Genomic DNA, 23,038 nt, shown 5'->3' on the forward strand with positions numbered 1-23,038 from the left:
TACCTCCTGAAGGGGCTCAACGTGCGCTTCCGCTGCTTTCTGGCCAAGGTGCACGAGCTGGAGCGGCGCAACCGGCTGCTGGAGAAGCAGCTGGAGCAGCAGCAGAGCGAGCGCGAGCGCCGGCTGCGCTACAAGACCTTCTCCCGCGAGCAGGCGGTGCAGACGGGCCCCGAGCTCGCTCTGGCCCTGGCCCGCGCCGCCGGTCCGCACCCCCCGCAGCAGCAGCCGCCGCCGCCACCGCAGCTCGGCGCCAACGGCAACGTGCCCCCGGGCGCCTGCGGCTCGCACCCGCAGCACTACAGCCGCCTGCCCGGCACCATCTGGAGCTACACGCAGGTCCGGCGCACGGGCGGCGGCGGCGTGGAGACCGTGCAGGGCCCCGGCGTGTCCTGGGTGCACCCCGACGGCGTGGGCGTGCAGATCGACACCATCACCCCCGAGATCCGGGCCCTCTACAACGTGCTGGCCAAGGTGAAGCGGGAGCGGGACGAGTACAAGAAGAAGTGAGTCACGTCGAGAATGCCTCCCCCACCCCAATCTGGGGACCCCCTCCAGCCCCTCCACCCTCTGTCCGGGAGCTCCTGGAGAGCTGGGGTTGACTTTTGCCTTTCTTTGTAGCCCCAGTGTTCAGCACGGTGCCCCGCACATAGTAGGAGCTCCCCAGGACAACCGCTACTTCTGTGACTTTAACCCTTCTCTGATAAAAAGCTTGTATTGTTAAGCACTTACTATGTGCTTAACAGGCACTCTTAGCCCCGGACAAAGCAGACATCGCTTAAAACAAGGATGATGCCAACTGGGTTAAAATCGAGGGGTTAATACCTCCCCTTCCCTCCCTCCACCCTGACCTAGAGTCCCTGGTTTGGGTGGGAGTGTGAGCCTCCCCGTACCTCGCGGAGTTGGGCTGAAGCCTGGACCAGATGGTTTCAGGGCTAGCTGACTAGGCCTAAAAAGCCTCCTCCATTAACAGCGCAGAAGTATGGCCTTGGGAAACGTGGGATTGCTTTAAAGGATCCCTTCAAACAAAGCTCTTTAAACCTTCCCATTCATGTTGGCCTTAGCCTCACAACCCCAGCATTCAGTGAGGACAAAAACTTACTATGGTAGAAATAGGGGGGCGTGGGGGACAAATGTATTGGGGTCCCCCTCTCACAAGTAGCAGGGCAGATTGACTTCAGAGGATGGGTATCCCGGTCCTGCAGGACTGCACTGCCCTGCTGCTGGTCTCTCCAGCCCATTATATCCTCAGCTTGGGGTGGGGGAATGAAGGGGAGAACTAAGGTTACTTCCTGATTGGAGCCCAGTTGACAGTTTTGTCTGGCTGCCTGTCTTTTTCCTGTCTATTAAGATTTCTCTGCTGGGTGAAAGCAGAGATTTCTCTCCTTTGTTCCCTCTCCTTTATCTTCTTCCTCCTATGCATTTGGGAGCCCCCTTCCAGTCCCCTATTTCCCCCCCTTCCACCAGAAGAGCTAATGAGAGAAGCCCTCGCTGGTCTTGGGTTACAGTGATGGTGCCATATGGCTTTGGAGATGCCCTGATCATAGGCCTTCAGTGAGACCCATCCCTTTTGGAGAGGCTCTCTAACTTTTCTGATTTATGTTAAAAAGAGGTGTGCTGTTTGGCCCAGGCCTCTGCATTTGTGTCTGCAAGGGAGGGAGCACCATACCCCATCCTGATCCGGTCTCTCTTCCTGCCACTTCTAAGTATGCCATAGTTGGGCTGGGTTATTCCCCCAAACCTTCAGTGAGCATCCTTCTCCAAAAGGGGCCTGAGACCCTGAACAGTGATTCCCTGCAGTCTGGAAAGGTTGGGCTAAGTATGCCAGGGATGCTGTAGGTAGTTCATACAATCCATTGAGGGAATGGGATTCCAGCCCCTCTCTCCTCTCTCTCTCCCTCTCTCTATCCTTACCCCCACCCCAAGTATTTGGAGAACTTGGCTATGGCCTGGTCTCCCCAACCACCTTGGAGAAAAAATCACCACTGTGTTGGTGGGGAATGGGCAATGGGGAAACAGACCCTAGACCTCACTGGGGAGGGATGGATTTGGTGCCAGCCTCCCTGCTGTGGATCATGGTGCCATAGTGTCATCATGCTACCAGTCTCTGTTGTTTTGGGGCTTTGTTTTGTGTGTTTTCTTTGGACTTGGGTACTAAGGAGATAGAAGAAACTGTGCTCAATCTTACAAGGGGCATTGAGCAACATTACAACACACTGGCACCCAGGGAGTGGGGATGATGTCAGCCCCTGGCATGGGCTTGGAATGCTTGAGACGTGGGTATGCTGGCAAGGAGAGGGTCATGGGAGCCTTCCTCATCTCTTGTCTCTTTCCTCTCTCCTAAGACAATTGTGTCTTACTGCTTTATTTTATTTTGTTGTCTGTTAATTGGGGGATGACCTCCATTTTAGAGGAGTTTCCCTCTTAATTTCTCCAAAGCAAAGGTGTCAACCACCTTGTTTGAGTCCTCCCAGGGGTATCAGAGAACTGATAGTCAAAAGATCAGTTCTGCTTTTGCCAAGAGAGCAAGGCATGGGGACAAGTGCAATGGGGATACTGAGGCCTGGAATGAGCTAGCTGGAAGGCTGGGTCAAGCTAGTGTTAGTATGTTTGTGTCTTCATGGCCTTGAACCCATTGATTCTGACCCTTTCAGTAGTCCTATTCCAGACTCTGACTCCTGGCTGGTTTATACTTTCTGGGAGCGAGGTGTGAGAGTATCTCTGAATTCTGCGTTTCTGTGTGCCCAAGTACGTTTGTGTGTCTCTGGTTGGGTCTTTTATGAGGACATTGCGTCTGTTGGCTATATCATCATTGCTCGGGACAGCTCGTGTCTAGGCATTTGGAATTATTTTTCTCTGAGGTAAGCTCAGGTCCTTATACTCAGGCAAGCTGAGAGGCCCTACACTTGGGGATTGCCATGCTGTATATGTATCTTTGGGCCAACTTGACCCAATGAGCATGAACTGAAAGCATTATAGAAAGGACATACGATAAGGAAAAGTGATACTGTTAAGGAGTTTACAGCCTATTTCCCTGGACCTCTTTCCTGTTTCCCCATGTACAAAAGGAGAGATTTAGATTTGATGATTTCTAAGGTCTTTTCAAGTTAGAATATTCTACGGTCTAAGGTTTCTTACTGATCTAACATTATTGCTCTTTCCAGTTCTGACATTGTTATGTTCTAAGACCCTTCTTTGACGTTCTATGTCCTAAGGCCTCTCCTAGCTCAGCCATTCAGTATTCTGAGAGCTGGTTCTGCCCTGATGTTCTAGGACTATATGACTCTAATGTGTTCCTTTCTCAGACAAAGGTTCCTCCTGTCAGTTATCCATTGGGGTTCTATCCTAGAGATTTGGCAGGGGTTGGGGGTGGATGGGAAGGGTAGTGGTTACAAAGTCCAGTGATAGGTTGGCAGGAGGGACAAACATGTCCAGGTCTCCAAGCCCCTACCTTGTGTTGGATTTCTCTGGGGACTGAGCTTGGGTTCACCCCCGAGATCTCTTCCAGTTTCCCAATTCTGTGATTCTTCGACTCAGGGGGAGGAGAAGCTATTCTTAGCCCTGAGGACTGCCCCCCTCAGGTCCTTGCTTTCCCGCCCCTTCTTGGGGACTTTTTCAAATCAGAGTTAGAGCAGTTCTGTATGAGGCACCATCCTTTATTCAAGAAATTACTAGAAAAATGTGGTCATCGAAACCATAACATTGACAAGGTCGCTGAGCATAGATTTGGAAACCAAAACAAACATTTCCTGCACCCTCTGCCAGCTCAAAAAAAGAAACCCCCACCTACCAGGGCCAAAGTAACCCAAACTGGGTTAAAAGGAGCTGGGGCTTTCCACTGGGAGATTTGGAAAGAGAGTACTTTGAATGAAATCGGATAGATATGATGATGAGGGTGGTGGTGATAATATTAACGCACTGTTTGCAAATAAATGCCTTAGATAATTAGCTCATTTGAGCTTTACAGGCATCAGCCAATCAAAAAGCATTTATTAAATGTTTCCTATGGGCCTGGTACTGTGCTAATCCCTGGGCTACAAAGAGAAAAGTGTCTGTCCTCAAAGAACTTACATTCTAATGGACATGTACCCATAGAGGTAGGTACCAAACACCTGTGTATCAAATCCAAGGCAGGACCAGCTGGATGGAGGGGGCTGGTGGGGGTAGGGAGAGGAATGGAAGATCAGTAGTGGATCCCCTCGGTTTTTCTTTAGAAAGAAGACTGGACCTGGCTCAAGAGACCTGGTTTTTAGCCTTGGCTTTGGCACTAACTTACTAGATGATGCCAGACAAGTTGTCTCCCTTTTCTAGGTCTCAGTTTCCCCATCTATCAGATGAGAAGGTTGGATTAGATTAGGCAGTTGGTAATGACCTATGCCCCCCAGATTTTGTCTAACACTTGGTTTACACCTGTATTATACACCTGTATTACACTGATTATATAATATTGAATATTGGAGTTATGGGTGTCTCAATTCCTACCAGATTATAACTTGATGATTTTTTTTTTTAAATCTCCGCTCTGTCTGGAGCACAGTCTTTTCTGTATAAAGCAGGCACTTAGCACGTGTTTATTGTATTATAAATCTGGGGTTGGACTAAACCTGGGGATGTCCTGAAGAGACAGAAGCTGGGAGAGAAATTCTTGGGAACAGTTTCCTTGGCCCAGCCATAGGGATGAGGATGGGGCTGGGGGTGGCCTGGAAATTGAGCCAGTCTCATTGATCCCTAGGAGTCACTGAATCCCACAGTCTGCCTCTTCCCTGTCCCTCCCCCCAGTCTCCATGAGCTGTGTATCCCCTAAAATCCCTCTGTTCCCCCATTCAAAGTATTTGACTATTAGGTAGCTGGAGCAGGCTGGTGTCTTAGTAAGAGTCCTTGGTCTGGGAGTCACAGGATCATCGGATTCAAAGCTGGAAGGAATCTTTGGAGTCATTTAGCCTGACCTCCTAGTTTTACAAAGGAGGAAACTGTTAGTTTCCTTAGAGAGGGGAAGTCATTTGCCCAGAGCACAAATACAAGTAGCAGAAAAGGGCCTTAAACTGAGGCCTTCTGACTCCAGAGAGAGGAGTGAGTGTCGGACTTGGAGCTAAGGAAACTCAAATTTGAGCTCTGTATGGTGGTGACCCTGGGCAAGTCACAATTTCTCCCAGCCTCAATTTCCTTTTCTGTAAAGTGGGGGTAATGATAGCATCACAAGGTTGTTCCTATAGTCCAATGGGATAACCTATATAAAACATTTGACTTAAAGCACTATATAGAAACATTCATCATCATCATCATGGTGGCAGTGTGGCATAGTGAGCTGGTCTCGAAGCTGGGAAGATCTGTCTTCTGATACAGAATAGCAGTGTAACCTTGGTCTCCATTTAGCATCACATTGCTCTAAGCACTTCTCTAAGACCACAACAGAGAAGGTGCCAACCTGCGTTCTTTTTTTGTTTGTCTGTTTGTTTTGGGGGAAGCAATTGGGGTGAAGTGACTCACCCGGGGTCATACAGCTGGTAAGTGTCTGAGGCTGGATTTGAGCTCAGGTCTTCCTGACTCCAGGGCTGGTGTTCTATCTAGTGTGCCACCTAACTGCCTCTGCCAACCTGTCTTCTTAGAGGAAGCTCCTTACCTGGTGCCCCCTATACCAATAATAGCACAGGGCCAATCCCTATCCTCTTTTTTGTTTTTTTTTTGTTATACCACTGGAAAACTTGGGTCCGAAGCCCAGTTCTGCCACTGACTTGTGGTGTAACCTTTAAATAAGTCACTTCCTCTCAATGGACCTCAGTTTCTCTCCCTTGCTGAATGAGGAGAATGATATTCATCCTCCCTGGGTCACAAGGATGGTTGGGAGGAAAGTCTCCCTTTGTTAGCTGTAAAGCCCCAAATGGAGGTAACTTGCTAGCATTCTCTTGACTGAGAGTTAAGGTGTCTTCAGGGCCTGGGTTACTTCTCCCCCACGCCTGTGGATCTTCCTGTCTCCAACTCTTGCATCCCCTTTCAGCCATTGCCACCAGGGTCTCAAAGTCCTCACTGTTGGTTTTGGGGAAGAGGCCCTCCATGACAAGAGATATTGTGTTGTGGCTCTCCTTCTGAAGATGGATGGAGAGGCTGAGGCTGAACCAGTCGCCCCGGTGGCCCTGTCCCCAGACAGCTGCGGGGGGAGGGGGAGGGGGGGAGGTAAGAGCCCTGGACTTGACATGAGGAGGAGGCTGTGCCACTTAGTGGACCTTGGGCATGTTACTTCAGCCCCTGTGGGCCTCAACGCCTCCCTCGGCAAATGACGAGGGCCAGATTAGATGATCTCCGAGGCAGCCCTTCTACTTTGCTATCCCACGATGCCCATGTCTCTGCTGCCACTGTCTTCTCATGGTGTAGTGGAAGACCCGGGTTTGAATGCTGGCCCCATTTCCTGAGACCCAGGCAAAAAGAAAGGGTATGGCCCGCGTCTCCCCAGGTTATGAGCAGTGCCGTCTCTTCCAGCCCTGCCATTCTTTGTGTCTGTAGTGTTCCAGGCACCAGGGATGGTGCTGGCAGGGATCATGGAGGGGATGCCCGGGAGGATGATCCATTCCTCTGATTCCACAGTGGATCAGTTGTGCCTCTGGACCTTGCTTTCCTCCCCTGTGACCTCCCCTCCCCCTTTTTGAATGCTTCAGCTAGTTGTCTCTGCATTTGCTTGGGGACCGTGCTCCCCGTCTCTCACCCTGGCTGCTCTCTCTTCTGGGAAAATATTTGGGAGGGTTTGAAAAAGGTCAAGGCTGAGGAAGGGGGGGGGAGAGGAGGGCGCCAAGTCTCAAAGAAGAGAAGGAAGCTGACGCTTGGATTCTTTCGGGCTGGAATGTGTGGCATTCACTGGTTTCTTTCTACCCAATCGGAACACTCAGACTAGTCGGGCACTTACCTGACCTCTTTCCTTCTCTATTGATGCCTTTGTTGGGAAAATCACACAGTTATCAATTGAGAGGTGGGAGGGACCTTGGAGGCCATCAGATCCTACCCTCGCCTTTTAGAAATGAGGAAACTGAGGGCTGTGGAGGACAAGTGACTTGCCCAAGGCCACATGACTAGTAAGTGTCTAGAGTTTGGATTTAAACCAAGTCTTCCTGCCTCCAGGTGCAAATGCCCCATCCACTACACTCTGCTGCCTTTCAAGGCAGAGGACCGAAAGCAGTAAAGTAGGGAAAAGGGGACATGGCAAAAGTGAAAAACATCCTGGACTTGTCTGCTTCTAACATCTCTGCCCTCCATCCCACGTCCCTTGGTGCGGCCTGGACTCTGCCACTCTTGGCCAGGAGACTTTGGGCAAGTCACTGGCCATAATCTATGAAACAGGATAATAATTTGTGTTCTAAGTATTGTAATGACAGAGTGCTTTATGGAGTGAGCCGTAATAGGGGTCTTTCCAAATAACCAGAATCTCAAACAGGAATTTGAGGGATGATGAGATGGATTGGGAGATGGGAAAGGGGAACTGGGAAAAGATCCTGAGCAGGGAAAAGGAACTCATAAATGTCAGAACTTGTAAAGACCTTAGAACACAGGGTATCAGAACTGGAACAAACCTTAGAACCCAGAATATTAGAGCTGGGAGGGCCCTTAGAACACAGAATACCAGAACTGGAAGGGCCCTTAGAACACACAATGTCAGAGCTAGGAGGGCCCTTAGAACACACAGTGTTAGATCTGGGAGGGCCCTTTGAACACAGAATGTTAGAATTCGGAGGGGTCTTAGAACACAGAATGTCAGAGCTGGGAGGGGGCCTTAGAACATAGAATGTCAGGGCAGGGAGGGCCCTTAGAACAAAGAGTGTCAGAGCTGGGAGGGTCCTTTGAACACAGAATGTTAGAATTGGGAGGGGTCTTAGAACACAGAAAGTCAGAGCTGGGGGATGGCCCTTAGAACACTGGATGTCAGAGGTGGGAGGGGCCTTAGAACACACAATGTTAGAACTGGGAGGGTCCTTTGAACACAGAATGTTAGAATTGGGAGGGGCCTTAGAACCCAGAATGTCAGAGCTGGGAGGGGCCTTAGAACATGGAATGTCAGAGCTGATAAGACTCTTAGAGAACTCTAGTCTAACTAGTCTCTAGTCTAAGTCCCCATTTCCCAGATGAGGATACTGAGGCTCAGGAAGATGGTGACATGCTCCTTTGGTCACACAGTGAGTTAATGGCAGAGTTAGGACTCTCACTCAGACCTCCTGCCACCTGTCTGGCGATGTGCTCTCTCCCTGCAGGGTACAAGCTTCATTCCTCACGCAGGGGCAGGATGTGGTTTCTCTCTGCAGCTTCTCAAGTACAAAAGGAGGGTGGATGGTTGTCAGAAACCGTGAAGTTAACTCTCTCTGCCTCTCTTGGGTAATCAGGCTCCTCTGAGAACTGGGTTTGATGGGGGGCTCTTGACCCCTGGGGATTCTTTGGATAGCACCCCACCTGCCTTGGCAACCTGGAGTGAATGGCCTGTTCTGCTGCCCAGCTGGGGTTAGCTTGAGGCTCCATTTCCCTGGCTGTGAATTTGAACATGAAACAGTGCAGCTTGTCATGCACCTGGTAACGTCTGGACTCCTGGGTAACAGTAATGATGCACGTCATTATGAAATTTCTCATTTCCCTACCTATAACCTTTCATTCACAAGAATGGGACCCTGAATGGTTCGTTGAATTGATTGAGAAAGGAATCTTGGTATTTAGAGACTAAGGGGGGCCTGAGAGGTCTTCAGTGAGTCTGGTCTTGGCCTTTTACAGATGGGGAACCTTAAGGTCCAGAGGGATTGAGAAGTAGGTGTATCATAGGGAGCTAACCTGTTCCCCAGGGGCACCAAAGTCTTTGAGGTGACTCTTTCAGGACTGTGTTGGCAGACTAATTGAACAAAGCCTTCTCGTTGTCACTTTTTAAAAGATGGAAATGAATCATGGCAGGTAGTATGTAGCCAGGCCTTCAGCGTTTCCCCTCAAATAAGCCAGGCCATGGTTCAATGGGGAGCTCTTTAGCTCAGAGACATATATCAGGAACTGAGGCCCCCAAAGGGGAAGCAGTTTGCCCAAGGTCATATAGTATTCTTGTAGACTGGAGAGTAGGATCTGGTCTAGGGGTAGGTGAATCAGGGATTCCCAAGGGCCAGCAACGCAAAATTGTATCTTCTCTGATTCTAAGAGTTGTGCTTTATGGAATTGCGTAATGTCGGAGTTGGACAGAGTCTTCTAACTTAGGATGTCAGAGCTGGGAAAGGCACCTTCAAACTATAGTGGCCCAAACAAGACAACCTGGCCCATTAGAATAAAGAATGTTAGGCCATAGAATGTCAGAGCTGGGAAAGGCCTTAGAACCCAGAATGTCAGAGGGCTCTTAGAACATAGAATGTCAGAGGTGGGAGGGCTCTTAGAACATGGAATGTCAGAAGAGCTCTGTCTCCTGGTATGTTTCCTTCTGTCTCTCTGTTTCTCCTATTGCACCCCTCTCCCATGCCTTTCCCCCACCCCTGCTGTTTATGCCTCAGGTCTTCCAGTGTTCTCCAGGGGACATCCAGGGTTGGAGAGATTGCTCATCCATGCACAGTACTAGGTTTATCTTACCGAATTTGGGTCAAACTTAGAGGAGTCGAATGAATCCAGAGAAACCATTTAGGCCACAATGGGCAGTCTCATAATCTGGAAGCAGAATAGCATGGCGGGGGGAAGGGAAAACATACCTAGTCATTGAGGTAATCTACAGATCAGTACCAACCTTCAGAGGGGTATGTCTCTCCCTTTGTTGTCAGCTGCAATACGCCTTTGCCAGGTTACAGGGAGGAAGTACACAGCTAATTTGTACTTGTCGCTGGGTAAACACAAAACAATGGGTGTCTCCATCAGTGATCATCTTTTCCGAAGATTCAAGGTTCAGTACTATAGTCAATATGAGTGACTTTTTTTTTAATGCTTAAGTTTCCTGGTCAATCCCTATGATCTTTTCCTAGTTCATTCTTCAGAGTCTCTGTTATGTTTGACACCACAGGTGACATCATTTTGATCCTCCTGCCTTTCTGATGACACTAACTCTATCCTCTTTGGCTCTTCCCGACTCCCGCCCATGAATTGTGATTGTGTTCCAAAGGTCCTTGGCCTCTGTTCTTTGCTCTGATTGCCGGGTCACTTATGGACTGGTGTGACTTCGGTCCCACTTCTGGAAGGACAGGGATGACTCACTCATCTGTAGCCCTGAACCTGAAATTTTAAGAGTAATCGCTAATAAGAGCTAGCATTTATATAGCACTTCTAAGGTTTGTAAAGGCCTTTACGTGTTTATCTCATTTGTTTTTCAGAATAATCTCAGGAAATTGTGGGTGTTAATTATCCCCATTTTACAGATAAGGAAACTGAGGCAAATGGAGGTTAATTGACTTGCTCAGGGTCACATAAGTAGGTGTCTGAGATGAGATCTGAACTGAGGTCTTCTTGACTTCAGGTCCAATACTCTATCCACAGCAACACCTAGCTGCGTGAATCAGACATCGAATTTCCACAATCCCTGTAGGCATTAGCTCTTCTTAATTCTTTGGTTTCTGGATTTGGAGCTGGAAGGAAGACCCTAGACGTCATCTAGGCCAATCCTCTCGTTTTAGCAACGAGGAAGCTGAGACCCAGCGAAGTTGTGACTTGTTCAAGGCTCCACAGATCAGTAGCGGAGGGAAATTTAAACTTGGGTTCTCTGGCTACCAACTTTATCACTCATCGCATCACACTTTTCTAGCAGTGACTTCACACTTAACCCTGTGGAGGATTTATCTGGGCCTCTTCCCCCTTTTCGATTGCAAGCTCATTGAAGACAGACACTGAGCTCCGTGTCTTCACTTTTGTATCTCTTTGCAATCTTCTGATTTCCCATTTAATCTCTGTGTCTCCCGCGCCTTCTGGTTAACACTGTGTCCCATGTCCAGGAGGTGATTGAGAAAAGCTTTTTGGTTTTAGTTTTGTGAAATGGGGACAATAACTTTCTTGCTTGGAGTTAAAGGACTGCTCCGGAGAATATCTCGAGGCCCCTTCAAGCTCTGAAATTTTTCTTTTTGTACTTTGAAGAATCTCATTGTCCTAAAACGATAGAATGTCAGAACAGGAAGGAACCTGAGAACCTGGAATGCTAGAATATAGAATATCAGCACTGAGAGGGCCCTTAAAACATAAAATATCAGAACTGGAAAGATCCTTAGTAGCATACAAAAATGTCAGTGCTGGGAGGGCTCTTAGAACATAGGATGTCAAAGCTAGAAGGGGCCTGAGATCATGGAATGCTAGCACATAGGACGTCAAAGCTAGAAGGGGCCTGAGATCACGGAATGTTAGGACATAGGCTGTCAAAGCTAGAAGGGGCCTGAGATCATGGAATGTTAGGACATAGGATGTCAAAGCTAGAAGGGGCCTTATAGGGCTGATACCTCCCCAGCCTTTCTGTTGGGAAAACTCCCAACCCCTTCTCCCTCTCTTCCTTTTCATTACCCCAACCAAATGGTGAATCCCCAGATAGTGCATTTCCTTTTCTGTAACATACTCATGAATTATCTGGTTGTCTGCAGGGCTTGGTATCCAGGCCCTCATTTAAACAAAAGAAAAACATAAACACCTTTCTCTGTCATCCCCTTCCCCTGGCTGTGACAAACCCTAAAGGAATATTAGACATCCGCCTGGTAAGTATTTTGTTGAATTAAACTGATTGTGCATCAATGATTGTGCATAACAGTAATAACTGGCAATTATGTAGTACTTTAACATATATTATTTCTTTTAATCCTCGAATGATGCATTGAGGGAGGTACAACTGGGGTTATTACCTCCATTTTGTGGAGACTGAGGTGCAGAGAGGAAATAGTTTGGCTGAGCTCACACAGCTAATGACTTAGCAGAGCTAGGATGGGAGTCCAGGCTTTGCAGACTCCAGCTCCATCATTCTGATTGCTGGTCATGCTCCCTCCCAATCGCCAAACATCTGGATGTTGATTGCAGGACACCTGCCTGGGATTATGATTTTGGAACAAAACCCCTTTGGCAAGTGGCTCCCAGAGGAAGAGATGGGGGCTGTTTCTGGAGAGGAGAATTGGAGTGGGGTTTGAGGAAGGGGCCAGTGCCAGGGCCAGGGGCTGCTACTCCCATAGAGGCTGGTCCTGGAGCCCTCCTTCTGAAAAGTGCTTGCTCAGCGCTCTCTTCCTTCTAAAACCTGATGGTGGACACGTGCTCAGACTTCCCGGTGCGCGAATGCAACCAACTATCCTGAGAGGAGCCCCTGCGCTGAAGACGCTGCCTCCTGCTTTCTTCATTGGCAATTTTTATTACTTGGATTATTTAATACTGGGCTTGGCTTGTGGCCTCCTGCTTGCTTCCTTGGGGGAGGGGAGCAGCTGAATTGTCCTTTTTCATTTTCAGTCTGGTAGGCAGACTCAGCTGTAGGAGCTAGTAAGTTGGAATCTTCCCGGCCCTGGGAGCAGTAGTGTTTCCTGCCTTCTTCCGGTCTAGCCAGAGGGATGGAGGCCTAGGCTAGACTATAAGAGCCCTGGGCCTTCAGGAGTGAAAAACTCCCCTTTAGAACATAGAACAGCAGAACCGTAAGGCTGTTAGAACAGAGAATGTCAGTGCCGGGAAGGCCTTTAGAACCCAGAATGTCAAAGCTGAGAGGATCCTTAGAATGTAGAATGTCAAAGCTTGGAGGGCCTTAGAAGACAGGATGTCAGAGCTGGGAGGGCCCTTAGAACCCAGGATGTCAGAGCTGGCAGGGCCTTTAGAACCCAGAATGTCAGAGCTGGCAGGGCCCTTAGAACCCAGGATGTCAGGGCTGGGAAGATCCTTAGAACACAGAATGTCAGAGCTGGGAGGGCCCTTAGAATATAGACTATTGAAACTGGAAAAAACCTTAGAAACCATCTAATCCAGGCAGAAGAGGACACTGAGTCTCAAAAGTGACTTGTCCAGAGCCACACATCAGGTTCATGGCAGGGCCTATGTTCAAGTCCTGGTTTCCTGACTCCCAGTCCAGTCCAGCTCTCTCAGAGAGACCCAATTTGAGCCATGAGAAGATCCTGGAGGTTCACCAGGCCCCATGCCCATCAGACCGTCCTCACAAACATGCAGCTAACTAACAGTGGATCCAGTGGGGAGGTTCGAGGCAGCCTGTCCCCAGGTCCCCTGTGGGTTCATGGGATCAGTGGTACAACTCATGTTGTTTGAAATGACAAAAAGAAATCTACGACCTAGAAGCAACTGTTCCCCACCTCTGTGCTCTGGATAGGAGGGAATTTGTTTATAGTATTTATGGGCTAGGTTTGCATGTAATCACAGGGAGGGTGTGTGTGGCTGTATGGGAAGGGAAATCAGGGCACTCAGGGGAAATTTGCTTTTGGTCACTTGGACTAAGAGATGGGGCCCCAATGGCTCCAGAATAGAATAAACTTTTTAAGGCTACAAAGGACTGTGAGACTCGTATAGTCTAACCCTTTCATTTTACAGGTGTAGAAACTGAGGCCCAGAGAGGGAGACCAACTTGCCCAGTGTCACACTGTGAGCTAAGTACAAATGTGGAATTTGAACCCAGGTCCCTGGCTTCTCTAGTACTGCTGCCTTATTGGCCCCTGGAATGGCACAGACAGATTCCTTGAATGCGTTGATCTCTTTAGCTGAGGCTCTTCCTTTTTTGGGATTGTCTGGCCCTGGCCTGGGGGAGGGACTGGGGGTGGAAGTTGCCTTAAATACACAAGTTCTTCCAGCCTCAGCTCATAAACCAGAGATTTTCAAAGACAGGACCAAGCCCTGGCTCAGCGTTATCTCTCTGATGGCTGTTTGTCTTTCTGGACTGCCTCATTGTATTCCTAGTTGATAACTAAGGGAAGGCTGCCTGATCCTTTGGGGCCAGACTTTAGAACCTGGAATGTGGGTAGTAGGGTGAGGAGGTACCAGCCGCAGCAGCATCACAATATTGACTCACCTCCTGTTTGTGGTGCTTTGAGTGTTACAAAGTGCTTTCTTTAACATAGTTCTATGAGCTCGCTTGGTTTTACTAATGGGAGACATGAAGCTCAGAGAGGTTAAATGGAAATTTAGAGGCTGTCAGAGCTGAGAGGGCCCTTAGAACACAGGATGTCAGAATTGGCAGGGCCCTTAGAACACAGAATGTCAGAGCTGGGAGGGCCCTTAGAACACAGAATATTAGAGCTGGGAGGGCCCTGAGAACACAGAATGTCAGAGCTGGGAGGGCCCTTAGAACACAGGATGTCAGAGCTGAGAGGGGCCTTAGAACACAGGATGTCAGAGCTGGGAGGGCCCTTAGAACCCAGGATGTCAGAGCTGAGGGCCCTTAGAACACAGGATGTCAGAGCTGGGGAAAACCTTAGCAATTACGTCAGAGTCCCTCAGAGAGAAGACAGCTTGGTCATGTGCAAAAACCAAAACAAAAAACCAACCCTGACCAGGGCATTCTACTGCTGGCTACGTTATGTAAGTGCCCTGGGCCTCAGTCTCCCCATCTGTCAAGTGAGAAGCACTGTAGGGCTGGGGTAAAGGAAATGGGATGTGTGTGAGCTGCTGAAGGTCTTTTGGGGATCAGAACCATCTTAGAGCCAGGCCATCTTAATATTGTTTTTCCTGAATTGCTCTAGAGGCTGGGCTTGGTTTAATATTTCATCTGGGAGACAAAGGCGGTTTTGTGCCAGCAGCTGCCTTCCATCTGATTCGGGCCCAAGTGACTTAATCCCCCCAAGACAGGAAGTGGAGCTATTGAAGCTACTGCGAAGTGCTGAAGCCAACCGAGGGATTTCGGGGCTGGGCCTCTCCTCTCTGTCCCTCTCTACCCTTTTGGAGAAGAAAGACACCCTCCAGTCTCGGCCCCCCGGGCTCCGAGTGGCCACACTAATGAGCTTTTATAACATATGATCTCTTTTAGAATGTCCAAGGGTTAGACTGCTTGAAGAAGCTAGGACTCCTCTAGCCCTATCCCTAACCTTAACAGCAGTGTGCCCAGCCCAGACTAGGGGAAGGGGTGTGGCATTTGGAGTCAGAGGACCCAGGTGCAGAATCTGTCTCTGGCCAAGTCTCTTCACCGTGCTGGGCCTCACTTTCCCCATCTGTAAAATGAGAGGTTTGGCTAGATGGCCTCTGAGGTTTCTAGGAGTCTCTGATCTTTAAGGATTTCAGTTTCTATTTGGAGATCTCCAGTGATGGGTAACTCTCTCCTCCAGAGGTGGTCTCTTCCATTTTGGGACAGCTAGGTTTACTTTGAACTGGAACTAGTGAATGAATCTGGGTCTCTGCACAACCTTCTTCTCTGCCTAAGGTGCGGCTAAGTATATAAGTCTGAGTACCAGCCTGCATGCGTGTTCGAGGTGGGTCGGAGTAGGGTACGGGGAATCCAGTGGGATTAGGGAGGCCGATATTCTGGGAAGGATGTGAGCCGAGCTTGACGACTCCTGCAAGGAGGAGGAGGAGGAGGAAGAGGATGAAGCTCAAACTGGCTGTGATAGTGAGCTGCTCTGTGCAGGGGAAATGCCCCCGTGGCTGGGGGCAGGAGCAAAATGAGTTTGTTAGGCAGGTCTCAGGATCCTGTCCAGGGAGCTGGGCTAAGTTTAGGGTTCTTTGCTCTCATAGAATGTTAGAGCTGGAAGGGACCTGAGATCATCTAGTCCAGTTCTCATTTTACAGAAGAGGAAACTGAGGCTGAGGATAACCTTCTTGGGGAAACTTGAAGAAAACGTGTCTTTTGTTCTAGTTGAAAGATAGGTTATGTACACTGAGCCATTAGAATTCCCTCATTTGAGTCAGAGATCTCTATTTAAGTTGCTCATGGAGAGCTGGAAGAAATCTTAGAGGGCATCCGATCTAGTCTTCCTCCCTCATTTTACAGGTGAGGAAACTGAGGCTATCTCAGAAGTTACATGACTTTTCTAAGGTAACACAGCTAGTAATTGGCAGAGCCAGAATTTGAACCCAGGTCCTTAGACACCGAATCCAATGTTCTTTCCACTATACTGTGCCGGCTCCTTGCAGCTATACAATTAGTTGACTAGCCTAGGTTTTTTTTTTTTCCTTTAAAAATAACTTGTTATTTATGTTACCTTTATTTCTTAATATCTCCTTCTGGACTCCCAGTGAGACATTCCTTTTAACAAAGAATTTTTTAAAAAAAGAAAGAGGAAAAGAAGTCCATCAAAACCAACCAGCACATGACCTGAGTCTGACTATGCAACGTTCCAAATCCCCAGTCCCCACCTCTGCCAAGAAGGAGGGAGGTATATTTTCTCAACTTTTCTCCAGGGTAACTAGCCTGGGTGTGCCATAAGAGCACTAATAGGTGTTCTTCTAAGTCAGGGATTCTTAATTGGGGGCAGGTGGTGTCTGTGAACTTTAAAAGAAAATCTTGATAACTGTATTTTAATATCATTCATTTCCTTTGTATTACCATATATTTTATTTTGAGGCAGCTGATGGCTCAGTGGATAGAGCATTGGGCCTGGAGTCAGGAAGACCTGAGTACAAATCCAGCCTCAGATACTTCCTAGCTGGATGACCCTGGGCAAGTCACTTCACCCTATTTGCCTCAATTTCCTCACCTATAAAATGAGCTGGAGAAGGAAATGGCAAACTACTCCAGTGTCTCTGCAAAGAAAACCCCAAATGGGGTCAGGAAGGGTCGGATGTGACTGAACAGCAAACGAGATTTTATTTGTGTTTAAATGTTATTCTAAGAAGGGTCCATAACACACAAAAAGCCGTTAAGAACCCCTGCCTAAGTCCTTTTGAAATCTTCAAAACTCCCAAAGGAGAGCATGCAGATGCACTGCAGGGAAGTTACGGCAGGTTAAAGCTAACTCTGGGCAGAGGGCAACAAGTTGTTGCTTGAGCTGGGGCTTGAACCCAGGCCTCTTTACTCCCAAGGCCCCCTATCCAGCTGGGGACCTGTGCCTTGGGAATTTGGGACCCTTGTAGTAGGTGTGTCAGTCAGAAAGAACCCTGCGGGACTGGCAAGCCGATGGCAAGAACGTGTCCTCATCCCCAACTCGACGGCAGCCTCCGGTGTGGCTGGATTTGGTGGGGCCCTGCTCCTGGGGTGGCTTGTGGCTTCCCAGGGTTGCTGCTCTGCCTTTTACCCTGTTTTCCTTGGATATTTTGTGAACTCTTTGGGTTGGAGGGGCCCTGCAGAGGTGATCTTTACCCTCTTCCTAGGTCAGGACCATCACAGAGCTATTGAAAAAGAGCAAAGAGATGATGAAAAATGCCATTCACATTCAGAGAGAGAACTGATGAACTCTGAGGGTGGATCGAAACATTCTTTTTTCACTTTATTTTTCTTCCTTCCCCCCCAACATGGCTGATATGGAAACCTGTTTTTACATGACTTTACACATATAGCTGATATGATATTGCTTGCTTCTCCAGTGGGTGGGGGAGGGGCTGGAGGGAAAGGATTTAGAACTCAAAAATTTTTAAATCAATATTATAAATAAAGTATATTTTTTTAAGAAGAGAAAGAGAAAAGAGAGTCAGGAACCCTGATAATCTCATCCCCAGTTGTTTATTAGTCAAGAAAGATTCTTTAAATGAATTTATTTTTAATTATCAAGCGTTCCTTTTTTTCTCCCTTCCACTTTGCCCACCAGCAGGGGTGGGGGTGGAGAAGAAAACCAAAACTCTTGTAACACATATGGATAGTCAAGCAAAAGAGCACCCCATGTTTGCTGTGTCCAAAGATGTGGCATCCTGAGCCTGCCACGTCTCTGCCAGTTGGAGGTGGGGAGCAGGCTTCGGTATGTTTTCCTGGAATCGTACCAGTAAGCATTTATCGTGCTGGGGATTCAAAGACAAAAGCAAAACCACAGGAGTCCCTGCCTTCAAGGAGTTATTATTGTTGTTTGTCCTTGTGTTCGATGGAGGAGACCACCTGTAAAGACTAGGTACAAAGAAGATGCCTAGGACTAGATGGCAGGTGATCTCAGAGGACCAGCACTGATAGCAGCAGGGGGCTGGGAGGGACCTCTTGGAGTTAGGGAAATCTGAGCTGAATTTTGAAGGAAATCACAGAAACCAAAAGGCAAGGAAAGGAGGGAGAGCATTCCAGGCATGGGGTACAGCCAGTGCAAAGGTGCAGCGATGGGAGATGGAGTGTCATGTTTGAGAAACTGTAAAGGAGGCCTTTCCACACTCCTGGAGTAGAGAGTGTAAGGAGATGGAGAAGACAGAGAGCTGAGAAGGGGCCAGGTTGGCAAGAGTTCACTAAGCTTGAGCAGCCCTGGGTGAGCAATAAAATCTCAGAGTCAGGAGGGAGCTCAGTTGAGCCCCAGGCCTGAACAAGAATGCCTCCTACAATATCCCTGACCAGCCTCTGCTCGGAGACCTCCTGGGAGGGAAGAGCCACAGCCCAGACCTTCTCCTCTGTAGAAGGCCACTCATTCCACTTTGGGACGGCTCTGACTGTTAGGATGGTTTTCCTTTTACAGCAAGTGTTATAAACGTGTGAATTAATTTAGCCATGTGTCAGTGGTCAAGTCACTTCCTTTTCAAAGCCTCAGTTACTCTGTCTGTAAAATGGATTGTAATTATGTTTGTACTACCTACTTGGCAGGGTGGTTGGGAGTAAAGTATTTTTGCAAACTTTAGCTATCTACGTAAATTAGTCACTCAACCTCTTGGGCCTCCGTTTTTTCCTCATCTGTAAAATGGGGACTGTCATACCCTTTGTAAATTGCCAGAGGCCATCCCTGCTAGGATTACTCCTTTGAAAGCTCCTGAATCTTGCTAGGGCCTTCCTGAGCTACTCCTGATCGCTGAGGCCTATTGCCTTGCAGCAAGCTTCCCGGTCAATGAGGAGGTACTTCCCCATTTCTAACCTCAGTCTCTCACGCTGCAGTGACCGCCCATTTCTTCTGGCTTAGTCACCAGCGGGAGGGAGACTGGCTGAGCCTCAGCTTCCATCTGATAAGCGGAACCTGTCATCTGGCTGACAGTTCTTTGGGATCCTCTTGCCATCCCCCAACGCCTTAACCTTGTCCACAATGAGCTGTTTCTTGACCGAGGCCTTCTAGTTAGCATGAGCTTTCTCCTTTGAGGTTCCACCTGACTGTCTCTGTAGAGACAGTCTACAGAGGGACAGCTTAGTTGGAATTAGGACACCTGTGTTTTGCTCTTGGTTGGTTCTGCCATGAGTGAATCCTGAGGTCATTCTGAGCCTCATTTCCTCATCTGTAAAATGTGGGGATCAGGCCCCTTCTCTCTCTGACTTTCCATATTCTAAGGTCCCTTCCAACTCTGGCAGTCCATTTTCCAGGTCCCTTCTAACTCTGTCATTCTGTGTTCTAAGAGCCCTCCCAGCTCTGACATGCTGTGATCTGACATCACTTCTAGCTCTGACATTCCGTGGTTCTTTCCTGGGGCAGGAGGTTCATTTTTGATCTGGGAAGTAATGGAAAAAGTGGCGGAAGGACTTGGCTTTTGTTCTCTGTCCCTTTTTGACCTTTCTTATAAGTTGAGAAGTGGAAGGTCTTTACTGGTCCTCTGGCTCAGCCCATACATGATTGGCATGCCCAGTAAAACAGAGCCAGGGAATCCAACCTCATTGAAGATCCCTAGGGAGAGACCCACCCCTGCCACCCTTCCGCCTCACCGCCTCCCAGGCAGTCCGTTCTACTTTGGGACAGCTAGTATTGCCAGGATGTTTTTCCTGACACAGCCTAAATTGGACCCTTTTTGATCCTATCCTCTTGACTGGCCCCTTCTCCAACAGGTGTCTCAGGGTGTTGAAGCAATCAGCTCCATCAGCACCCCTGTTCAGCTCTTTGGAATGTAACCTTTACCCTCCCTGTCATGCCTGGCTTCTGGGGAGCATGGTGCTGGGGGCTGTCAGATTCCTGACGATCCAGGGCCATTTCCAGAAGCAGAGGCTGCTACTACTTCCTCTGTGTTGCCTAGGAACCGGGGAGGGTCTGCTTTCTCCTGATGTTAGTTCCAAAAATCTGAGACCCTGGGGCTCAGGCTATATGTACTTTACTTGTTCCAGGTTTCTAAGAATTCCCCTTTGCACCCCCCCCTCCAAAAAAAAACTGTTCCACTGTCTTCTCATTCCCATCTAACTGGGATATTTGCTTTAACTAGAGCTGAGTTTCCTGGGAATTCAAGGTAGGTGGGGGACAGACTTTGTGGGTTTCAGGAGGGTGAAAAGATACCCAGGGAGCATCATGATGTTTGGACCAGTTAACCTAGTTTGCAGAGGTGAGGGTGGGTGACCCCATCTTATATGGGAGTGGGGTTGACTTAATACAGCCAGTCCCCCCACGGGAAGAAAGCCAGCTCTGGCTTAGAGGACAGGCCTGGTGTCTCCTAACCTCTCTGAAGTCCAGTATTCTCTCCTGTTCACCACACTGATTCCATCACCTGCCTCCATTGTTGGCCACGTAGAGGTCTGGGTCACCCTTTGAATCCTCAGGGCTCTCCTTTCCATTCATAGCTGGGGCGTCTCAGAGAGGGCACACTGTAGAGGAAGCATTGGGATGAGAGTGTTCACATTCTTTGGGTAACCAGCTAGGGTCTAATGGATCCCCATAGAAAGTCGTACCCTCCTTCCACCCCTGCCCCAGGAAGATCAGATAGCTCTCCAGGGTCAGGGGAATGAGAGTGGGATTCTGGGTCAGAGTCATAGAATGTTGGAACCCAAAGGGACCTTGGATGTCATCGGAGTTGGATGGGACTGTAGAGTGCCAACCTTTCCATTTTATAGATGAGGAAACTGAGACCCAGAGAGGTAATAGCTATAACCTGCCTAAGGTCACATTGGTATAGACAGGATTTGAATCCAGGTTCTCTCATTCCAGAGACAATGCTTTTTCCATTGTACTGCCTTGTCTCTACGTCTGGGCCAACCCCCTTGCTTTAGAGGTATAGAACCCAGAGTAGGCAAGAGATTTGTCCAGAGTCACACAGGCAGTCAAGGGTGGAGCCGGGCTTTGAACCTGGGGCTGCTACCTCCAAATCCAAGCATTTTTCCACTACACCATCATGACTGGTATCTCTGACAGGCCCATCTTCTGGGTCAGGGAGGGGCCTTGATGGTCAATGAAGACCAGCTCAAAGATTTACAGCCTGGGAGGGGAGGAGGAGTCAGTGGGAGTCTTCCATTCAGAGGCATCATCTGCCTCGGGACAAGCTGGTGCCATATGGTGGCAAGCATCTTTGCAGAGATATCAAGCATCCAGAATCTGGCCTTTTAGTCCTAACAGGAGTCTGAGGACCCTGCACCTGCCCCTGCCCCTTGGCTCCCCTGGGGAAGCTTTGCCAGGAAACCCAGAAAGATCCTTTTCCTCTTCTCCCTTCTTCTTAAGAGACATTACCCTAGAGCCCATGGTCAAAGGACACAGAATCTCCAAGCTGGAAGGGACATAAGAAGTCATTAAGTTCAACCCTTTCATTTCACAGATGAGGAAACTGAGTCTCAGAGTAGTTAGGTGACTTGCCCAGGGTCACACCGCCGGTAAGTGTCTGAGTGAGATTCAAGCCCAGGTCTTCCTGATTCCAAGACTAGTACTCTAATCTTGGTGGGTGAGCTACAGTAGTAACCTAGTGTTGGAGGTGGGCAGATAATGTAGTGTGTTAAGGTTACAGGGCGTTTCCCAACCCCTCTCTGCACAAAAGCCCAGTGAAGGTAGTCATTTAAAGGTTTTTATCCCTATTTTACAGATAGATTGTTAACCACTTCCCACCCAGGGTTCTGTTCTGGCCCCTTTTCTCTTCTTATTCTCCGTTAGTGATCTCATTTGCTTTCACAGGTTCAGTTATTTTCTCCTTCTACCCCAATATCCTAATAGTTGACAAATGCTGTCGATTGGGCTTCTCTCATAACTTCCTGCAGTAGCTTCTTAATTGGACTCCCTGCCTCCATTTTCTTCCCTCTCTCTCCCATTCTTCCCACAGCTACCAAAGATATTCCTAAGATACAAATCTGACCATGCTACTCCCTTCCTCACAATATAATGCTTTGTTACATAAGGCAGAATATAATAGCGGTATTAATTATCTTGAATTTTTTATCTTTGTATATATTGTATCCCTTCAGGCAGGGGCACACAGTAGACATTTAATTAATGTTTGTTGCTTTGAATTGGTCGAACTAAGAAAGTGAGGGTTAGTGAGGTGGTTGACTTGCCCAAGGTCATTGGAAGCCTTCACCAAGAGGCCATTAGTCCTGGTTGGGAAAGGGTTAAGTGCCCTGGTAGAATGAGAAGGGACAACCTCCCCAGCTGGTATGTGATGTCGTAGCCCCTTCTGGCCCCAGAATGTGCTCAGGCCATCTGGCCCCATGGCCGAGGACACCAACTCCCATCTGTCCCAAGGAGAAGGGTATTGAAGAGACGCAGTTGTGTTTCTGTAGGCTTTTGGGGGGGGGGGGGAGAAGGTTTCTAAAGCCCACCCAGGACCTCTAGGGCAGGTGGCTGAGCCTGGAGGCATGATGTCCCAGGACGCAGGCCCTTAGCTCATGTTTTAATGAGAATCATCTCTGTTTCATAAGTTTTGTTTTTGGAGTATAATTTGGGATCTGCCCATGAATTCTAAGGTTCATAGAATCATAGATTTAGAGCTAAGAGAAACCGTAACAGTTATATAGTCCAACTTCCTTCATTTTACAGAGAAGAAAACTGAGGCCCAGAGGAACTAAGTGACTTTACTTAAAGGGTACCCAGATAGTACGTAGCTGGCAAAGCCAGGTTTTGAACTCAAGTACCATATGTGGCTCTACTATGGTCAGTGCTCTTTCTGTTGTTTTCTGACTATTCAACAAATTCAGCCACTTAGGAAGCTCCTACCATGCGTTCGCGTGCCTTCTCCGCAATTTATAGTTGTAGAGAGTTGTCTGGAGCTGTGAGGTTGTGACTTGCCCAGGGGCATATGACCAGTGTAAGCCAGAAATGGGACCTGAACCTAGGTCTTCCTGGTTCTGAGCTAGCTCTCTCTCCTCTACAGCATGCTGTCTCTTGATAATATTAGTAATTACAACAACAAGGATAATAATTAATAATAGCTGACAGCTTTTGTCTTTGCATCTCCAGCACTT

The 23,038-nt window shown here is 48.4% G+C and overlaps 1 protein-coding gene across 1 annotated transcript in view; it reads left to right on the plus strand.

The window, feature by feature from the left end:
• Positions 1-23,038, plus strand: part of LOC114028487 (intermediate filament family orphan 2) — a 56,898-nt gene that overhangs the window by 488 nt on the left and 33,372 nt on the right. Inside the window, exon 2 of the mRNA XM_027842746.1 lies at positions 6-503. Coding sequence (XP_027698547.1) covers positions 6-503 — 498 coding nt within the window. The remainder of the gene's footprint in view (positions 1-5; positions 504-23,038) is intronic.

This window comes from Vombatus ursinus, unplaced genomic scaffold (assembly GCF_900497805.2).
Source record: "Vombatus ursinus unplaced genomic scaffold, bare-nosed wombat genome assembly UNPS02014884.1, whole genome shotgun sequence".
NCBI classification, from domain to species: domain Eukaryota; kingdom Metazoa; phylum Chordata; class Mammalia; order Diprotodontia; family Vombatidae; genus Vombatus; species Vombatus ursinus.